General features: G+C 44.4%; 1 protein-coding gene across 1 annotated transcript in view; it reads right to left on the reverse strand.

The window, feature by feature from the left end:
* Positions 1-22,283, reverse strand: part of GARNL3 (GTPase activating Rap/RanGAP domain-like 3) — a 160,938-nt gene that overhangs the window by 124,207 nt on the left and 14,448 nt on the right. Inside the window, exon 2 of the mRNA XM_010856923.1 lies at positions 17,745-17,915. Within this exon, the coding sequence (XP_010855225.1) occupies positions 17,745-17,887 (143 nt within the window). The 5' untranslated portion in view covers positions 17,888-17,915. The remainder of the gene's footprint in view (positions 1-17,744; positions 17,916-22,283) is intronic.

Raw genomic sequence — 22,283 nt, forward strand, 5'->3', positions numbered from 1 at the left:
TGCTAAAGCTGAAACTCCAGTACTTTGCCCACCTCATGCGAAGAGTTGACTCATTGGAAAAGACTCTGATGCTGGGAGGGATTGGGGGCAAGAGGAGAAGGGGACGACAGAGGATGAGATGGCTGGATGGCATCACTGACTCGATGGACGTGAGTCTGGGTGAACTCCGGGAGTTGGTGATGGACAGGGAGGCTTGGCGTGCTGCGATTCATGGGGTCGCAAAGAGTCAGACACGAATGAGCGACTGATCTGATCTGATCTCTGATCTGATCTGAGCACCTAAGATGTACCAGGTACTGGGCCAGGTGCTAAACCCAAGATGTGTGGTCCCCACAGTCATAGCATTTACGGTTCAGTGGGAAAATATAAAGGACATTGGACTTCACAGAACAAAAAGTGTGCAAGCACATCACACCTGTGGGTAGCAAAGCTGGTAACTTGTACAACAGTCCCCTTTGTCCCCTTCTTAAGTAGCATATGTCGTCTTGGGATGTGGGTGTGCAGAGCAGAAGCCTGAAGGCTTGTCATTCTGCTCAGCTCAAGCCCCACCATCCAGGATTTCCCTGGTGACACAGTGGATAAGAATCTGCCTGCCAATACAGGAGACATGGGTTTGATCCCCAAAGATTCCACATACCCCAGAGCAACTACACCCACATACCGCAACTATAGCATAGCCCCTGCTCACCGCAACTAGAGAAAGCCTGCACAGCAACGAAGACCCAAGCACAACCAAAATTAATTTTTTAAAAGACCCACCATCCAGAAAACCTGGGAGCTGCTACTTACAAATGATTCCTACAAAGTGTAATGTCCACACGTCTGCTCCCTCCCTCTCCACTCTCTAGTGACCTTGGATTCTTTCTTATAAGGTCAAGGCTGAAGGGATTTCCAGCTGAGTATAATTTGGTTAGGGAAACACTGCTCCACAGGACACCTATACATGCATGACCACAAAGCGTTAAACAGAAACTCGTTTAAGAAGAAAAAATCAGCAGACAACATATGTTGCTGCAGACCTGCCTTGATCACCTGCAGATTTAACTTCTTTGGGGAAATCCCTCCAAAGTCTGTCTCCCTAGGTTCTCCAAGCTTCTCTTCTGAGATTGCCAAACTGTGCCTCCAGCTGTACCCAGACTCTGAAGGCAGGCATGCTGTCCAGAGCAGCATTTCTGAGCAGTACCCTGGCTAGCAGGAATCCTAGAGAACGGGAATCTCCCATCCTCACTACTCAGAGGGATAATTTTCCCTGAGTTGGTTAGAAATTCAGACTCTTAGGCCCCACCCCAGACCTAATGAGACAAAATCAGCATTTTAACAAGATCCCCTGAGGATTCAAATGCATGTTGAATTTTGAGAAGCACTTGATTCTGGTTCTCAAACCTAGTTGTATATCAGACTCACCTGGATTTCGTCTGTTTTATTATGAAATGGTTTAAGATGCAGAAAAATGAATATCATGAACATTATAGATACACTGAAAACCCCTGTGTACCTGTCCTTGATCTCATTTTCATCTTTCTCTCCTTTGACACAATTTGACTAAACAATTTGGTTCATACTTCCTACTTATCTTTGACATTTGTACCATGTAGTCATAAACCATTTGCAGTATTGTTTAGCATGACTTTAAATTTTATACACTTGTATATCAAACCATGACTATCTCCCTGCAACTAGCTTCTTTGAACACTGTGCTTTTGAGGTTTGTACACGTTGATAGCCGTAACTCTAGTCATTGACTCACAGTGCTGTGTAGCCTCCTGCTGTGTCAATATCCCACTGATCCTCCATTCTCTTACAGCTGGACATTTCATCAGTGATCATCTCCCATACTCAGCCAGCCAAGTCCTTCCATCTCATGGGTCCTCACTATTTGATGTCCAGATTCCTATAACAGCCTCATCAGTCTTCCAGCCACTTCAACATACAATTTTAGGGTGGAAGAGACTTCCAGAAATGTCCAGAGACTTTCAGGTCCAGAGACTCAAGGATCACTTGGTGTCCAACCTGCCACCTATGGTAGTGTATTCTCTACCAGATACTTTAAATATGGCTAACAAGTCTCAATTACACGCTATCGTTGTTGTTATTGTTTAGTCTCTAAGTCATGTCTAACTCTTCTGCAACCCCATGAACTGAAGCCCACAAGGCCCAGGGCACTCCATTCTCCCTGTCAAACAATTTTGTTTCTTTTTTTTTTCTGTATTGAATTGAAATCCATCACACTTTAATTGCCACCAGTTGGTCCTACGTCTTCACCCGTTCACTTCTTCTTAATTTCCTTATGATCACTTCCACACCCCGGTCAGTGGTCCTGTCTGGCCCACTCTCTCCTCATCTCAGCAATCCAGCCACACTGCCCTTCTTCCTTTCCTTTAGCCTGCTGAGCATTTTCTCATCTTAGGACCTGGAAAGCTGTCTACAAACTGCCTCTTCTGCTTCTTCTTCTGGACTTTACCCCTACTCCCCAGACTAGAAATTATTAATACAAAGAGGATACTGGATTAACATCTGCCACCCCTACTAGAATATAAGCATCCACAATGACAGGTTCTCTGTTGGTTTTGTTCAGTGCAAAATCCTGACATGTTACATAATTCCTGGCACAGACATTAGCTCTTAGTGGGGTTTTATTGAATTATGAATGAATGAGTGAATGAGTGAATAATAGTCAGCCAGCCAATCCTTTGGAGCCACATAAAACAAGATCACTTCTACAGGAAAGCCCTTCAAATGTCTGAAGAAAGCCACCAGGTCCCCTAGGATTTTCCTTCTTTGCAAGGGGCTGGGAGAGACACAGGAGGGTGAGACCAGCCATACGGATAGGGACCCAGAGAAGAGGCAGGGCGAGCACAGGGACCACGTCATAGCTTCCTCAAGGATCAGGCCTGGAGAGACACCACCAGGCGCTCACAAGTCCGCTGTTGGCTGCTGCTGGAAGTGAGCAGCACTGTACAGCATGTTTGTGAAATTCATTTCTGAGTCAGACCTGAAAATACTGTAAATGTTGCCACAGGTTAATCTCAATAAATTTACTTCAGAAGTGAATACAATGCCAGTAATATGAGCAAACAAAGAAAATGCTGTGGGGGCCATCACAGTGAATACATTGTGACATCATTCACTAGCCATTAGCTGACGATGAGGCTGGCATTTCCTATGTCTAGTGGCTGGCATCCTTCAATAAACAGGTAATACAATTAAGTGCAACAGATCACACTGTAACATTACAAAGTGGATCAGCTGCAGGTGTCAAACTTATCCAACTGTGAACTTAGGATTCTTGCATTTTATTGCATGTAAATTATAGTACAATAAGAAATTACTTAAAAATGTTATACAGAGTAAAAAAGAAACTCTGACCCTAAATTTAAATAAATTAACATCTGTATGTATAGAGAAATTCCATATGCATAGGGTTGCCTGATATTTACTCAGCCCTGTGATAACCCACCACTCATTTACTGACTGATTTTTGGCAAGAAACAGCCTTTCATGGGGCCTCAGTTCTACAGCTGTAAAATGGGGCTTGATTTATGAATTAATTCAACAAATACTGATAAACATGGGACAGTCCTCATGGGGCTGTTGGATTTAAAGAGAAAACACACATTAGCATGGTGAATAGTCTGAGCACAACAACTACTTGAAGAAACAGAGATTGTGCATCCATGTCTTTCATTAGCAAGAAGGTATGTGCATTTGAACAATACAAAGAAGAAAAAAAAGTCTCTTTGTGGAAATCCAGAGATAAGCTAGGCTCTCTTGTGATCAAAAATGCTCTAACTTTAAGAAATAGCAGTTAGGGAGGAAAAACTTTCCCTTTACTCTTCTATGTTCTGTAGCTGATGCCTGTGAATTAAGTTGACAAAAGACAGATGAACAGAAGAAAAGGCATACAAATTTTATTTCTAATTTTACATGCACAAGGGCTGCACAGAAAAGAAAACCCCAAATAGCAGTTAGACTCAGAGACTCATATACCATTTAAACAAAGGGCAATAAATTATGGAGAAGTGACTAGACATAAAAAAGGGGGCCAAATTTGGGGATTCTGGGAGGGTCAGTCATGGGAAGGGAGCCACATGGGGGAAAGCAATGATAGATAGGGTTACTTAGAAAGGTTTGTTTATGTCGACTCACCTTTGTGCAGTCTCTGTCTCTGGTAGCAAGGGCTGTTCTCCTCCTCTTTGTAAAGAGAGGGGAGGGGGTACCTTCACATAGAGAAATTAATGCCCTGCTTTTAGGCAGATGGGGGAAGGCAGACAGTTCTTCCTATATCTGCCTTTTCTCAGCTTCCTTCAGCTCAAAATAATCTTTATGCCAAAGTGGCATTTTTGGGGTGGTGTATCTTCATCTGCTTTACAGCCCCTATCAATATGTGAAAAATTCTTAGTCTCAAATGTAGAGGTAAATGCTTGTGGAACTGACTGAATTTTCCCTTGAAATAACCTAGGAGAGGGGGAAGGCTCCTCCCACTGCTTTTTAAATGACCTCTGTATTTTATTCTAATTTTTAGGACCAATTTAGGTCCCTTGTTATTTAGTCAGTCATGTCTGATTCTTTGTGACCCCACAGACTGTAGTACATCAGGCTCTTCTATTCTCCACTATCCCTGAAATTTGCTCACATTCATGTCCATTGAGTCGGTGATGCTACCAAACCATCTCATTCTTTGCCGTCCCCTTCTTCTTTTGCCTTCAATCTTTCCCAGCATCAGGGTATTTTCCAACAAGCTGACTTCGCATCAGGTGGCTACTCCATACTTACTTGTGCTCTGTTTTTCTCCAGATACATTCAGACCATGTGCTGGAAGAAAAGCAGCTTACTCTGTGCTTTTAAGGTCAAACTATATTTGTGAAAGATTTTCTAAAATGTTAACTTCACCAAGGTACTCTGATCCTGAGACAGTCTACAAAAATGAGACTTTGAGACCAAGGATGAGAGAGTAGAGAGGGTGGGCGGGGGGGGGGAATGTTCTTCAAAGAAAGCAAAATAGCAAAATAATAGATAGACCAAATTCACAGAAATATAGAAGGCAAAAGGATTTTAACCAAGAACATTTGTTAATATAGGAGATGACAGGAAAACAACCAGCCTCCATCCAAAGCCAAATGGGATTTATAAAAATGAGGGTTAGTTTAGGTGAATTTAGGGCATGGCAGCCTGAACTATTTCCTTCTGCTTCTTATAAGCAATGATTACAAAGAGTCCTACTATCTACCACTATTTATAGTGTGCCCTCATGGTGTACTGTACTGTACTTTGAGATGAGGTGAGCACCAAAAATGGGTTGCTGGCCCTTGAGGACTGTAAAATTTGAAAGAATAGAAAATGCGAATAGTCAAAGGAATAAAATTTTTAGTAATGGCATAACCTCCTTGAGGAAAAATGATTGCTGTTAGTGACTGTTCCTCCAGGGGATGTGGGGCTCAGTGGTGCAGCTTCCATTCCCAGAAAAGGACCAGGACATCCTGGCAGAGCGACACCATACTCCTCCCTGACTTAGATCACACAGAGCAGCAAGGCAGCACTGAACCTTAAGCCACCCTTGAAAGGTGAATGTGGGTCCACATTCGTCTCCCTTCCATTTGAGTCACTCACCTCCCTGGGGACCTCACTACTCCTGTACCTTCAAATACTGCCTCTATGCTAACCCAAAGCAAATCTCCAACTCAAAACTTTTTCTCCAAGTGCAAGTTCTGACTTCCAACTGCTGGACGTGGTTCTGTGAACCCCCTGGGAGCCCCTAAAACATAACATGCCCCCAGGCACCCTCACTCCCACTCCTCACTCACATCTTGGTCAGCAGCACTGCCATGTTTTTCCTACTCACTTGAGGTTCAAGTTCAGGGTCATCACCCAGATTTTCCCCCATATCCAACATCTAATCAGTCTCCAAGCCCCGGTACAGGCCTGCACAGTGTTGCTTTTGACTGGTGCATGTTTGTATGTGTGAATTTGTATTTCATTATTTTTAAAAATTTTAGTCATGCATATTTTTGGTGTCCTTTTTAAAATTTATTTTTATTTGGAGGATAATTGCTTTACAATGTTGTGTTGGTTTCTGCCACACTACAATGTCAATCAGCCATAAGTATACATATATAAGTATACATATATCCCCTTCTTCTTAATCCTCCCTCCCATTCCTCACCCCATCCCACCTGTCTAGGTTGTCACAGGGAGCTTAACCCGGTACTCTATATGTCATTCTTTGAAGAGATAAAGCTCACTTCCTTCAAAATTCACAGAGTCCAAAGGGCCATACAGGAGAAAGTCTCTCGTCTCCTCCCTCTTGGCCCCACCCCCCTCTCCCATTTCCTCTCCCCATCAGTAGCCTCTACTGTTTGGTGTGTGTCTGCCAGAGATGCTGTGTGCACTTACAAAGAAAGAAAAACATATATTCCTTTTTGTCTTTGGTAAATACATCAGTAGTAAACCATTCACAATTCCATTCTTTTTGTTATTTTTTCATTTAATGTACCTTGGCAAGCTTTCCAAATCAGTACCAAAAGAGCCCCTGTAATTTTTTCTTTTGGCTACATACTATTCCATTGAGTAGACACACCATATTTTATTTAACCAGTTTCCTAGGTAAATGGTTTTAAACCTTTTGCTACTACTAATAAACTGCAATGCATAACCTGTACATGCCATTTTGCACTTGAGGATATTTCCAGAATTATACCATGTCTCGTAGTCCTTTGTCACTCCTTCTCCTTTTCATTTCCTTTCTCTGCTTTAGCTTAGACCTTCATCATTGCAGAAGGCTCCTAATTGGCATCTTTGTTCTATTATCTTTAACTTCAGTTCGGTTCAGTCACTCAGTCGTGCCTGACTCTTTGCGACCCCATGGACTGCAGCATGCCAGGCCTCCTTGTCCATCACCAACTCCCAGACTTTACTCAAACTCATGTCCATTGAGTCGGTGCTGCCATCCAACCATCTCATCCTCTGTCGTCCCCTTCTCCTCCCGCCTTCAATCTTTCCCAGCATCAGGGTCTTTTCAAATGAGTCAGTTTTTCACATCAGGTGGCCAAAGTATAACCTTTAACTGACCCAACAAATATTTAGTGAGCACTTTCTATGTGTCAGACACTTTGTAAAGACCAAGAAGAACAAGAAATTTTAAAAATAAATCAGCCTTCGTGACCGTGCTTCCAGAGGTCGTGGGGGGCTTGGGCCTTCCTGGGCAAGTGCAAATAGCGGCAGTGGAGGCTCGAGAGGAAAGTTTGTTAGTGGAGGCAGCGGTAGAGGTCGCCACGTACGGTCCTTTACACGATAAATATTCTTGGGAACATCCTAAGTGCATATGAACATTTCACGAGGACAGTAAAAACAAGACATTGGAGGACCAATTTAGGCTTAGCAGTTACCTGGATACATCTGAGAGAATATTTTTATCTGAAGAAAGCAAATTTTGTTTGATACCTAACACAAGATTTCAATAAAAATGGAAACTTTGTATGTAAAAATAAATAAATAAATAAATAAATCAGGGGCCTTGTTTACCGAAACTTGATCTCACCGTGTCGTTCTTTCTCTTACCTTCTGGCTGAATTATTCAGCCTCTTTTCTACACTGAATTTCCTCACTGAGCTATCCTTATTTCAGCCTCTTTTCTCCACTGAATTTCCTCACTGAGCTATCCTCATTTTATTACTCTTTATATCCTTAATTAACGTTTAATTAAGCAGTTGTTTCCTGATCTTCGCCTACGCCGTCTCTCCTTCGAATACCCTGGATCAGCCGGGGCTGGTCCCCGGCAAATCAGTATTCTGCCCCAAATCCAAAAAAATCTGCAAGGGAAACAAACCCGGGGACGTGACGGCAAGCCGACACGGAGCGGTGCAAGCGTGCGCAGCCTGGGGACGAGATGGCAAGCGGACACGGAGCGGTCAGGAGTGTTTGGGGCATGGCCCGGCCTCTCTGAGAATCCCCCAAGAAGATCAGTGCAAAGCCTTCTCCATTTAGAACTACTGCCTTCAGCCATTTGAATAACACTGAAAAGCACTGAAGCATGTGAGACCATAGCACCCCCATCAGGGATCAAAGCCGTGCCCCTTGCAGTGGAAGCACAGTCTTAACCTCTGGACTGCCAGGGGACTCCCGATGTTCCTTTGCATTTTAAGTTTGGGATCAGAGTAGAGGACCATGTCTTAAAAAGTGTTTAGGGGAACTTAATCTAAAATTATGCTAAGTTGGGTTGGTGGAGGGTGAGCCATACATAAGGGGATGAAAGCCCTATTTCGGGTGGGCTTGATAATAATGCAAATGAAGATGGATATGAGAAAGAAGGTGAAACAAGAGTAGGGTTAGTATTTGATGAAATAAAACAGAACAAAACTGGAAAAAAAATAATAAAAATAAAAATAAATCAATAAAACCTCCTTCTAGCCAGACCCATACAAATCCTAGCCTGCCTCACAATTGTCTGAGCTTTAGGAGGCTTTTAATAAATCAAACTGCTCTCTTCTCTGTATTTGGAATCAGTTGAAAATTAGTGACAGGAGTCAGGCAAATGGAAATTGAAACATCAATTTCCTTATTGTTGGAGTTTCACTGGCAAATGTGGCCAAGACCAACAGCCACCTGGGCTTCCTACTACTTCCCCTCATTTAAACCCAGAGGCTTTCTCTCCAGCTCTGTGTTTTTAAACCAAGTAGACTTTTATTCAGGAGCAAACTAGGTTTTAAATAGCTTTTGAAAGCTATTTTAGAGTGTTTAAATATGTACTGTGGTTAGTTGCTCAGTTGTCTCTGACTCTTTGCTACTGCATGGACTGTAGCCCATCAGGCTCCTCTGTCCATGGGGATTCTCCAGGCAAGAATACACAAGTGGGTTGCCACGCCCTCCTCCAGGGGACCTTCCCATGTTTAAATATGAAATTGCCTAAATTTGTATAATGCCTTGATTATAAACTCTTTCAAACATGACAACTTTCTCCAAAAGATCAACAAGTAAACCACTGCTAATTCAGCCTAGTGATGGAAATGAATCTGAATTGTACTTTAAAAAAAATCCACTTGTTGCTAGGATATTGTAACTAATCATAGGAAGGACTGATGGTTTAAAAAAAAAATAGGCAGGGACTTCTCTGGTGGTCCAGTGGCTAAGATTACCAAGCTCCCAATCAATGCAGGGGGCCCAGGTTCTATCCCTGGTCAGTGAACTAGATTCCACATGCTGCAACTAAGACCCAAGGCAACCACATAAAGAAATAAATAAATATTTTTTTTAAAGAGTGGGCAGATAATTCAGACGGGATTAAAAACTCTTCAAACTTTCTTTCCTCAGGTCCTGGTTGACATCCTTTTAAGGCAGAATGGCCCTGAATAACCATCTTTTCTATAGGTTTCCTTTGTCTTTTCCTAATATATTGAGCTAACGAAGAGACTGTGCCTCTTGTTACTGGTGTTGATACTGGCTCCTTTTCCAAGCGGAGGTCACAAACGTAGTCACAAAGCTGCTTCAAGTCCTTCTCCAGTAGGTATTTGCATAGCCGCACTATCTCCACGTACTTGTCCTAGTCCAGGGGTGCCATTTTAGAAATACAAAGCTCCAACGGAGGCGGCAGTATTGGTGGTGGTACTAGACACAGCAGCGGCGGAGGCCTGGAGGCCGAAGCTGGAACCCTCCCTACCTCACATCCACCAGTGAGAGGCATCCGGCCTGTGAGAGGCGTCTGCGTCTATGTATGGATGTGAGTTGGACCATAAAGAAAGCTGAGCACCCAAGAATTGATGCTTTTGAACTGTGGTGTTGGAGAAGACTCTTTTAAGAGTCTCTTGGACTGCAAGGAGATCAAACAGGTCAATCCTAAAGGAAATCAGTCCTGAATATTCATTGGAAGGACTGATGCTGAAGCTGAAGCTCCAATACTCTGGCCACCTGATGAGAAGAACTCACTGAAAAAGAACATGATGCTGGGAAAGATTGAAGGAAGGAGGAGAAGAGGACAATAGAGGATGAGATGGTTGGATGGCATCACCGACTCAATGGACATGAATTTGAGCAAGCTTTGGGAGTTGGTGATGGACAGGGAAGCCTGGCATGCTGCAGTCCATGGGTTGCAAAGCATCAGACATGACTGAGCAACTAAACTGACTGACTTTGCTTCTTGTAGGGTCGGACACAGCCCTGAAATGAGGTTATGAATAAGGAGACACGAGGATGCAGAGAGACTTGTTGTGTGCCTCTGCCCTCCCTTCCCAGCTGAAACCGCTTTCTCAGAGGAGCCCCATGGCTTCCTGAATCATCAAACTCAACAGAAGATATCGTTTTGATCTTCAAACTTTCTGTTATATTCAACACCTTCAGCCCCAGGCCTGGGTCCCACCACTACGGATTCTAATTTAATCAGTTCCACGATCCATATTTTTTTAAAAACTTCCTAAGTTATTTTTGTGATTGGTCAGAGAGCACTCTCCTTTTTGAAACTGCCCCTCTGGCTTTTCTGACCCCTTCAAATTATGTTTTTCTACTTCCTGAGCCCTCCCACTGCTCACCAGGGAAGCAAGAACTGCCTCCTCTGCCCCTGGTAACAGACATTCCCCCAGAACTAGGAATGGAAATGTGACCCAGGCTGGGAAACTCAAGTCCTTTCCCAGGGTTCCTCTAACTGAAGGGAAAATATATTTTTTAGTTAATTTATTTTTAATTGAAGGATAATTGCTTTACAATATTGTGTTGGTTTCTGCTGTACATCAACATGTATACATCAACATGCGTCAGCATACATACAACATGCCATATAGCAACATGAATCAGCCATAGGTATATACCAGGGCTTTCCTGGTGGCTCAGATGGTAAAGAATCTGCCTACAATGCAGGAAACCCGGCTTCTATCCCTGGGTCGGGAAGATTGCCTGGAGAAGGCAATGGGAACCCACTCTAGTTTCCTTGCCTGGAGAATTCCATTGACAGAGGAGCCTGGGGGGCTAGTCTATGGGGTCACAAAGGGTTGGACATGACTGAGTGACTAACACTTTCACTTTCATACGTATGTCAATGGGGAAGATTTGTCCTCTCAAGTTGCAAGTCTGAGAACATAGCCCACGCTGCCCAATATCGTACTCACTGCAGTGGTGAAAACTCATGGATGGTAGGAGACATGGAGGTCAACAGGCAGAAAGAAAGCCGGCTAAGGAGTGGGAGCTTGAGGGTGTGGACTGACTGCTCTTGGATCCAGTTGACCCTGAGGCACGATCTGTCCCTTTCCCTAGTTTGGTCACATGAACCCACACATTCTCCTTTTATACCTAAACTATTTTGAGATGGGTTTCTGTCACTTACAACCAACAAGCCCCTCCACAGTTCATCTCTTAGTTGGTTTCTTGGCCTCCTCACTGCACACATCAGTGAAGTTAACTTTTAAAAATCAGAGCCCAAACCATCGCCTGTCTATCTCAAAAACCACTCAGTGCCCCACTGTCCTGGGATTAAGTACAACACCTTTCACAATATGTCCCCCCGTCTGACTTTCCAGACTTCCTACTACTCCATACAAGTGGCAAGTCAGGATCTGGTCATCCAGAACACCCTTCTACCTCTGCTGATTAAAATCTATTCAAGAAAAAGGAAAGAAGGAAGGTTCTCCTCCTTTTTCAAGATCCACTTCACTTTACTCTAAGAAGACTCTTCTAATAACTTCCTGCCTCCAAAGATGTAATTATATCCCTCCTCAGAACTAGAAGTTCTCGGTTCACATATTATTGAAGCCTGCCCCAACAGCAGTATCTAATGATCTCTGTCTCATTCTGTCTCAGATTCTGTGCTGCCTCATCTCAAGACCCTCTCTTTAAGGGCAAGACCATCACTGAGCTGCCAGAGTCAAAACTCTGAGGGTCACTTCCTCACCTCACCACCCATGCATTTACCAGGTCCACTCTAACTTTCCTCTTAATTATTCCTTAACCCAATCCCATTGTTCCTGCCACTCATCAGAACACTTAATATCTCTTACCCAGCCACTCCGATAGGTCTCCCAGCTGCCAACATTTTTCTTCTGCAATCTAGCTGCCCACTGACACCAGTAATCGTTCCAGTATGCAAATCTGATCATGCTCTGCTCTAGCTAAGAGAGTCAAGACCAAACTTCCTAGCAAGGCGGTTAAGCCCCCCACTGCCCAGTGACTTGGCTTTTGTCTGCCATCCCAGGCTCATTGCTCACCACTCCCCAAAAAGCACCAGCCAGACCAAACTGTTTGTGGCTCCCTTCAAATCTTGAGTGCTTTAATGCTGCTGGCCTTTGCACAGATGGTCCCCTCTGTCTGGGAACGCCTCCCTGGCCTCTGCCTGGTAAAGGTCTCATCCTTTAGGTAGTCCCTCCGCTGAGAAATCTCCTTGGACTTCCCTAGGTAACAGCACTTCCACAAGCCCCAGCTTAATCTGGAAGGAGATGCTCCCTCTGCATGCCCAGTGCCTAGAACAAGGCCCAGCGCAGCACACAGGTACTCAGTAAGTTGATTTGTGATCACTCACCTAGACATCCTGGTGATATCCAGGATGTGTGAAGTCAAGACATCCTGGAGTGTGAAGCCAAGTGGGCCTTAGGAAGCATCACTATGAACAAAGCTAGTGAAGGTGATGGCATTCCAGCTGAGCTATTTCAAATCCTGAAAGATGATGCTGTGAAAGTGCTGCACTCAATATGCCAGAAAATTTGGGAAACTCAACAGTGGCCACAGGGCTAGAAAAGGTCAAGTTTTCATTCCAATCCCAAAGAAAAGCAATGCCAAAGAATGTACTCTACAATTGGACTCATTTCACATGCTAGCAGGGTAATGTTCAAAATCCTTCAAGCTAGACTTCAATAATACATGAACCTAAAACTTCTAGATGTACAAGCTAGATTTAGATAAGGCAGAGGAACTAGAGATCAAATTGCCAACATCCACTGGATCACAGAAAAAGCAAGAGAATTCCAGAAAAATATCTACTTCTGCTTCATTGACTATGCTAAAACCTTTGATTTTGTGGATCACAACAAACTGTGGAAAATTCTTCAAGAGATGGGAATACCAGACCACCTTACCTATCTCCTGAGAAACCTCTATGCATGTCAAGAAGCAACAGTTACAACTAGACAATGGACTGGTTCCAAATTGGGAAAGGAGTTTGTCAAGGCTATATATTGCCACCCTGCTTATTTAACTTATATGCAGAGTACATCATGCGAAGTGCCAGGCTGGATGAAGCACAAGTTGGAATACGACTGCAGGGAGAAATATCAATAACCTCAGATATGCAGATGATACTACTCTAATGGCAGAAAGCAAAGAGGAACTAAAGAGCCTTTTGATGAAAGTCAAAGAAAAGAGTGAAAAAGCTGGCTTAAAACTCAACATTCAAAAAATTAAGATCATGGCATCCAGTCCCATCACTTCACGGCAAACAGATGGAGGAAAAGTGGAAACAATGACAGACTTTTTTTCTTAGGCTTCAAAATCACTGTGGACAGTGTTGCAGTCATGAAATTAAAAGACATTTGCTCCTTGGAAGAAAAGCTATGACAAACCTAGACAGTATATTAAAAAGCTGAGATGTCACATTAATGACAAAGGTCCATATAGTCAAAGCTATGGTTTTTCCAGTAGTCATGTACAGATGTGAAAGTTGGACCATAAAGAATGCTGAGTGCCAAAGAATTGATGCTTTCGAATTGTGGTGTTGGAGAAGACTCTTGAGAGTCCCTTGGACTGCAAGGAGATCAAACCAGTCAATCCTAAAGGAAATCAGTCCTGAATATTCATTGGAAGGACTGATGCTGAAGCTGAAGCTCTAATACTTTGGCCACCTGATGCGAAGCACCAACTCATTGCAAAAGACCCTGATGCTTTCCCTCATTGGAAAGACTGGGGCCAAGAGAAGGGGACGACAGAGAATGAGATGGTTGGATGGCATAATCGACTCAATGGAGATGAGTTTGAGCCAACTCTGGGAGACAGTGAAGGACAGGAAAGCCTGGTGTGCTACCATCCATGGGTTTGGAAAGAGTCCAATATGACTGAAGAGAGTGAACAACAACAAAGATATCAGAATACTTTCTGGCAGAAAGCAGGCCTTGGATAACCATGGTACCTCACATAAGGCCCAACTTTGTGCTTGGTCAGCTTTACTGATGTGCAGTCAGGTCCTGCTGTATTCTTCACTCCACAGAAGCAAGATACCCTGTGGACACTGACATGCCGTAAACACTTTGCTCTTACTTGCACAGCTGAGGTTAGGAGAGTGGCACTGGGACTAGACAGGTGCAAATCTCTGCTCCATCACTTACAGAGCAGTGTGTGTTCTGAACACGTGTTTCTAACTCTTTTGGACCTTGGCTTCCTCATCTGTAAGATGGAGCCAGCAGTTGTTACCTCGTTGGATTTTTTGGTGAAGACTAAAAAGAGAAAACACATTTGGTATGTCTGCACAAGTGCCTGGCACAGGTAGCCAGTAAATCTGTTGAATGAATGAGTTAGTGAATGAACGGCCCGTAGAATGGCAGCAATTCTTAAAGACACATCTCTCTAGTCCGTTTTCCAGAAAACCCAACATCTGGCTCCCAGTGAGTCCAGCCCTGACGCCCCTGAATCTGGGGTGCAGCCAAACCCCGCCCTCCCTGTTCCCGCTGCAGTTTCGCCAGCCCTGCGGCCGCCAATCACCAGGACCGGTCCCACCCCTAAATGTATTCTCCAATAGATCCCGGAAGGCCCCTCCTCGGGCTGCGGCCGCTGCATCTCATAGGCTTCCCGGCAACTCTGCCCGCCCCTTTGACTACGTCATCCGCTCGGTGTACTGTGGGGCTTGTAGTATAGACAAAAGCAGCGCCCACCGCAGGGTTCACTTTGAGGGCTGTGACTCTGGCCTGGAGCTTGGGAGGAAGGAAGAGCGCCATTCCCCCATCTCACCTTTGGCTGATGAAGCCCAGGTTTCCCTGCTCTCCAGCGTAGAGCGCTGGGCCTGCCTGGACGCTAGTTACCAGCCACCTCCCAAGAAACAGGAGCATTTCGGTCAAATAATTCAGCATTCACTGAAATTTTAGATTTCAGTTTACAGTCGAGGTGACATTCATTTCCCACATTCTCATAAATGGACCTACGGGGCCACTGTGGGAAGAATGGGGGCAGCTCTGAAAAGCCAGCAGTGACTCCAGACTTCTCTGATTTCCTGGAAGAACCCACTGCAGAACTAGCAATCCTGAATTTATCCAAACCCTGCTACTCCTTGGAAGGAAAGTTATGACCAACTTAGATAGCATATTAAAAAGCAGAGACATTATTTTGCCAACAAAGGTCCGTCTAGTCAAGGCTATGGTTTTTCCAGTGGTCATGTATGGATGTGAGAGTTGGACTATGAAGAAAGCTGAGTGCAGAAGAATTGATGCTTTTGAACTGTGGTGTTGGAGAAGACTCTTGAGAGTTCCTTGGACTGCAAGGAGATCCAACCAGTCCATCCTAAAGGAGATCAGTCCTGGGTGTTCTTTGGAAGGACTGATGTTAAAGCTGAAACTCCAATACTTTGGCCACCTCATGTGAAGAGTTGACTTGTTGGAAAAGACTCTGATGCTGGGACGGATTGGAGGCAGGAGGAGAAGGGGACAACAGAGGATGAGATGGCTGGATGGCATCACTGACCCGATGAACCTGAGTTTGAGTGAACTCCAGGAGTTGGTGATGGACAGGGAGGCCTGGCATGCTGTAATTCATGGGGCTGCAAAGAGTTGGACATGACTGAGTGACTGAACTGAACTGTGAACTTTGTCTATTTCAAACTGTATTGTCGCTTAAAGTCATGCAAGCTATCAGTGGCTCCCCATTGCCTGAGATATAAAAATTTATACCCCTCAGGGCTTCCCTGATAGCTCAGTTGGTAAAGAATCCACCTGCAATGCAGGAGACCCTGGTTCCATTCCTCAGTCAGGAAGATCCCCTGGAGAAGGGATAGGCTACCCACTCCAATCTTCTTGGTCTTCCCTTGTGGCTGTGCTGGGAAAGAATCCACCTGCAATGTGGGAGACCTGGGTTCGATACCTGGGTTGGGAAGATCCCCTGGAGGAGGGAAAGGCTACCCACTCCAGTATTCCTGCCTGGAGAGTTCCATGGAGTGTATAGTCCACAGGGTTGCAAAGAGTCAGACATGACTGAGCGACTTTCACTTTCACTTTAGCTAGGCATATAAGTTGCTTCATAGCTATTTTGTATTTATTTATGCTAGGAAAGATTGGGGGCAGGAGGAGAAGGGGATGACAGAGGACGAGATGGTTGGATGGCATCACCAACTCAACGGACATGGGTTTGGGTGAACTCCAGGAGTCGGTGATGGACAGGGAGGCCTGGCGTGCTGTGGTTCATGAGGTTGCAAAGAGTTGGACATGACTAAGCGACTGAACTGAACTGATGTTAAATGTAACTGATGTTACATTTAACATTTCTCAACATTTGCTGCATATGAGAATTCCCTGGGGAGCTGTATAAAATATTGGTATCTGTGTTCCACCCTGACTTGCGAATCTTGGGTAGAATGTGCCGGCTTTCTGTTTCAGAGCTCCCAGGCTGACTTTGTGCAACCAGGGTTGCAGAACCACTGGTTTGAGAATCACTAGTTTACTGCCTGTCAACACTGCTGGGACCCATTTCCACGGATCCGAGCCTTTGCTCTTCAGTTTCCTCTGTTTCAAGTGGCTTTCTTTCCTTTTCCTGCCTGGCTGCCGGTCATCCTGACTGGCTAAGTGCAACTGCTTCTCGTTTTCCTCCCTGTCCTCCAACAGATTCCTTCCTCCTGTAGCACTTTCTACATGCTCCTTTTCTAGTGGCAATGGAGTTATTAATATTTGGTTACTTTTCTGCCTTCCTGGAAAGGCTGTCCCTGGGTCAGAATCTCTGGGGTGGGCCTCAGGCATCAGCTATTTCTTAAGCCTGATAGGTGATTCTGATCCATGACCCTCAATGGAATTTAGGCTCGCAAAAGCACCAGGTACAGTAAGCATTGATAATTTTTGTTGCATGGAATCGATGAAGTATCTCTTGTTCTTAAGGCAATCATATTGTTGCAGCTAGTTGCCTTTGATTCCCCTGGAAAGCTAAGCACCCCTGTGTTGAGGTATCCTCTTCTTCATTCATTACTTATTCATTCATCCAGCAAATAGTGTACACCCTAACAAAGCCCTGGGGACTCAGGAGTAAATTTAATAAAACATAGTTACCACCCTCTGGGACCTAGAATCTATTAATATATTAGTTATAACATAGTTATTATTATCATTTCTTCTGAATAATAATTGGAATTTTCCCCTTCTAGATACTATTTGATATCCACAGGTGAGGAGATATCTTATTTCCTTATATCCTGAGTATGTTGCTGGCACACTGAGGACATCCTGTAAATGTTTATTGAATCAAGGTACCACATTTCATTGCACTTGTCACAATTTATTTGTGTGATTATCTGATTAATGACTATCTGTTCTACGAGCTATAAATCCCCTGAGAACAGGAGCTGAATCTACTTTGCCTGCCATGCCTGACACAAGGCCTGGCCAGAGTAGGTGTTCAATGATCATGGCTAAGTAAATACACAAATGCATATAAGGCACCATTAAGAAACAGAAATGAAATCTCCCAATCAAATATCCACTCCCTTCTCCCTCCATACTCTTCCCTCCAAAGATAATTTTCTTCCTGAGCATTAGGGTTTCAAGCTAGAGTGAGCATGAGCCCCAACTGAGATGATGCTTCTCTTACTTACTTACAGGTTGACCTGGGCCTCTACTTCAGGGTCTTTAGCCGGCCACGTCTGCAGGGGCTGGATGCCAAAGGACAGAGAGGACTTGGCTTTCCACATGAGGGTCTGTGCCATCTGATTCCCGCAGGGCCCTTTCGTCAGAGGGTCCATCAGGGGGCCTGGAGGCTGCAGTGCTGTACTGAAGCAGAGGGGTTGGGAAAGGCACTGAGGACAGAGTAGAACACGGGCCAGTGCTGGCCTGTTCCCTCCCTGGGGGCCAGCCCGTCAGTAATAAGGGGTGAAGACAAGACACTCCCAAGATCCAGGTGCCCCACCAAGACTGCACCAAACCCTTACTGCACACTGTGACATCACGGCCATAGAACCATCCAAATCCTATCACATCCCTTAGCAATGAGTGGCGGCCTCCACACTCCCAGGCAGTGGAGTCGAAGGTACAAGGAGGACAGTGAGTATGTGAACCATCACAGACTTATTTAGAAAAAGGCAGCATCCGCTGGGGAAGGGAAAGCTCGGTCTGGAGTACCTGCAGAGGATGGACCTCATAGCCATCGGTGTTTAGTCCAGGAGTGCCTGGTTTATCTCCCAACTTCCAATTAAAACAGCCAAGAAGAGCCATAAAAAGAGCCTATGCTGGCAACAACGCTGTAGTCAAAAGGACCAAAGTCACATTTCAAGAGTAATGGCATAGAGGAAGTAAGCAGTAACCACTTGTTGAATTAATGAATGGATGGTTTATGGGAAGAAATTGAGAAATGCATTGCTGAAACAAGCCTGTTTCTTTCTCCGGTGACACAGTGAGGAAGGTGGGAAGGTGATTCTGGGACAAAAGAGGTCAGCTTTGTTAGGAAATGTAAGCATCCCGCTTTTTCTGATTGGAATTATTTTCTGAGCCAATCAACAGCATTCTTCCCTCATCTCTACCTAAAGTGACACACAAATCCAAAGCAAAGAAAATCCAACTACTTGGAAATGGAAAAATAAAAATCAATCTTAGCTAACACTTATGTCAAAAGGGACTCTTTATACTGTCTTCTCAATAAACGCTGTGATGAGGCAAAAGACAAGAGCCTTGGTGGTCTTATTAGTGAGGAAGAGGCCTCTGACAGGGAGCCCCCATCCTGCTGCCGGGTTTAGATGCCAAGAGAAGTGACTCCACACAGCCTGGGTGTTTGGAGCCAGATGGGCACTACCCACTCCCAAGCTGCTACAGTGGTACCAATTATAGGCTGCAGGCATGTTGCAAAAGAAAAAAGGTCACTCTTGCCAAGTTTATAAGTGATGACCCAGCTCCCCCCATCACCTTGCCTGGGTCTGAGAACACAAGCTACATACCTGACCCAGACTGCTGGATAATCTTACCCTAGCTGGCTTCAGGCCACTTATCTTGGAAGCAGCTTGACAGACACGAAAGGCTCAAGCCTTCCACGTACGACAAATGGCAAGGAGGGAAGGTTCTGGTATGTTTGTTGTCAGTTATTCTTTACTCATTGGTACTTCAAGTCTTCCAAAACCCAGAGTCCTAGGGGTTATGGCTGCCTTAGCAATAAACAAACAAATAACGAAGCAGGGTTCTGGGTGAGAGGCACAGTTTTTCTTTGAACCCTCTATAGATTTTTCTAAATTACAAAAATAACAGTTGTATGCAAAAGATTTATTAAGAAAATGTTCCTTTCTCAATTATGCAAGGTTTTTTTTTAAAAAGGAAAGAGAGTGCTCCTGTAAGAAACCGATAAGGGAGTGAAGGAAGCCGGATGGGGAGGTGAGGTTTCATTGTCAGGCGAAGTCCTGTGAAGGAACAGCTTCAACTCAAGTGGAGGCAGGCTGTCCCATGCAGTAGCATCGTGCCACATGTGACCACTGAGCAAGGAAATGCAAGCAGGGAAAGTAAGACATGCGCATGTGAAACACACACCGGACTTTGAAGACTTAGTACGAATAAAAAAGGATGCAGACTGTCTCAATAATTTTTATGTTGACTACATGTTGAAGATAAAGTGTATGGATTTTAATGTGGCTAGAAAATGTAAAATCACATACAGAGCTGGCTTTTCAATCTGCTTGAGGTCGGTTATGCATCAGAGTTGTCCCACCTGCGACGAGGAGCTGAGGGCCCTGGGTCACGGGGTGGGGGCTGTAAACTCCAGGCACATGGTGCTCTCTGCACAGGTGGGCAGAGCAGCTGCAGTAAGCTCGAGGGTAGCCCACCTAGGAAGGGTGGCCACCCAGGTGTGGGTGGTAGGGCAAAAGTGCACTGAAGAGGGGAGGGGAGAAGATTCCAGAAATGGTGAAGGGATCTGATGGTATGCATGACACCCCCACTTCCGATCCCTTACCTCTCCCAGTTCAGTTTGGTATGATTCCCATCACTCCTCTGTCTACATATTCACAACTTTTATGTGACATATGTACTGAGACTATAATAGCGCTCTGTAATTTGCTCTTCTCTCTAATCCAGTCTTGGATATCTTTGTAAATCAGTAAATACAGATACATCTTTAACATGGAACATTACAGAAGGAAATACCTCCTATGTTTATTATATTCTTTTAATCTTTAAATACTAAGATTTTTTCATTGTTTTAGCATGTCTAGCCCTTTCATCTTTAAAATTATGTTTAGAAACACTTAAATGTTAGTTCTTTTAAACCTTTTCCACTGTTTAATTTTGTCTTTTTGCCTAACTTTACTCTTTGAGTTTTTGAGTTCTTTTTTTATACTCTCATCTAATTTTTTAGCTTCATTGTTTGACTGTTCAGATGCTGTCTCATCACTGTTAATTTTAATCCTTTCCTCATTTGTTATCTTTTCTAGTCTTAATTTTCTAATTTAAAAAAATGTACGTTCCTCTTAATCGTCTGACTTATTTTATCTTTCTTGTCTCACTATTTAAAATATTCAGCAGAGGAAGAACTTCTTGGAAAGATGGCAGAGGAAGTGCTCATCTGCATAACTCCTTGGAACCCATGGAAATGAGCAAAAATAGCCCAATACACAGAAGAAAAGCTACTGGAACAAGAGAAGGGAGAAACTCCATGCTGTAATTCTGAAGATCTGCTGTATGGGCAAGAACGTTCTAAAGGCCGACAGTGCCTGATCTGGAGGCATGAGGCCCGGAAGCATGAGCAGCACTGGGCAGAAGGTGTTTGTTCTTTTTTCTTTTTCATGGGCCCAGCTTTCTAAAAAGAAGCGGAGGCCTAATCTGAGGAAAGGCTGAAGGAGAGAAGGAAGAGTACATCTTAAGAGCCATTTGAACCTCTCAAAAGATATTACCCAAGTACATTTGAGCCCACTAAACAAAGGCCCGTGAACCATGGGGAACCCCACTGACCTAGGCCCTCTTTGGAGGAGCCTGTTTGCCCTGAAGTGAGTAGAGGATGGAGAGCTGAACATTCAAGGGAAGACCTGCCATGGGGTCACATATACCACAGGCACAGGGGACTCTGCAGACAGGAGGACAGGGTGGGGAGAGAGTAAAACCAGACAGCATGTCCCCATTGCCTCTGTCCCCTTCCCACTTCCCAAGAAACATCAAAGCCAGACCTCCAGCACCAGCTCTGAAAGAGAAGATGCACCATCGCTCAGAGAAGCTGGGGTCAAGGTTAATCTACCCATATTATCAGTGGGTAAATGCAGACCCAGACAGAGGTGCTTCTACCCAAGATGAACATGCAGGAGAAAAGTAGCACAGGACCTGTGAAAAGAGGTTTATAAAAGACAGATGAGAGTATAGATGAGAAGATTTTTTTTAAAATAGAAATCAAAGGAAACATAACAATAGCTTGGTTTTCTCAAAAAAAAAAAAAAGAGAGAGAGACAGTAAGAACTCAAAACAAAAGATCAGATGATACCATAGACAGACTTTTCAAGGTTCTAGTAAAAATCCCAGACTGTGGCAGGAAAAGGGTTGGTTCACAGTGTGGAGGTGCTTTCTGGGAGGGGAGTGGGCCTGAAGGGGAGGAAATGAGGGTGCCTGTGAGTGAATCTCCTGCGTGGGGCTGTGTATGTGTGTGCTTTCTTCCTGGACTGGGGATGGTCCTCAGATGCACACAGCTTACAGTCTTCTCCTCTGTGACTCCCAAGCCCTCAGGACGACTCAAGCATCCGTATCATGAGTCTAAAGGGATTGCTGTTGTTGTTCAGTCGCTCATTTGTGTCCGACTCTTTGCGACCCCATGGACTGCAGCCTGCCAGGCTTCCCTTCACCATCTCCCAGAGCTTGCTCAAACTCATGTCCATTGAGTCGGTGATGCCATCCAACACAACTGTGGCACGAATGCTGTTTCATACGCTGGGAGGTGGACCCCTGAAGGCAGCAATGTGGCACACAAGGCAACAGCATCTCAGTTCTGGCTCCTTCCACAGGGATGACAGCTCCTTTGGTGCAGCTGCATGGGTCCCTGAGCTGCACCCATAATTCCACAAGGAACATGGGAAACTTCTGAAAGCCACACATACTCCTTTGTGTTCTATTTATTTTTTCGATCTGGGCCATTTTAAAAGTCTTTATTGAATTTGTTACAATATTGTTTCTGTTTCATGTTTT

The sequence above is a fragment of the Bison bison genome, unplaced genomic scaffold (assembly GCF_000754665.1).
Source record: "Bison bison bison isolate TAMUID 2011002044 unplaced genomic scaffold, Bison_UMD1.0 scf7180017864375, whole genome shotgun sequence".
NCBI classification, from domain to species: domain Eukaryota; kingdom Metazoa; phylum Chordata; class Mammalia; order Artiodactyla; family Bovidae; genus Bison; species Bison bison.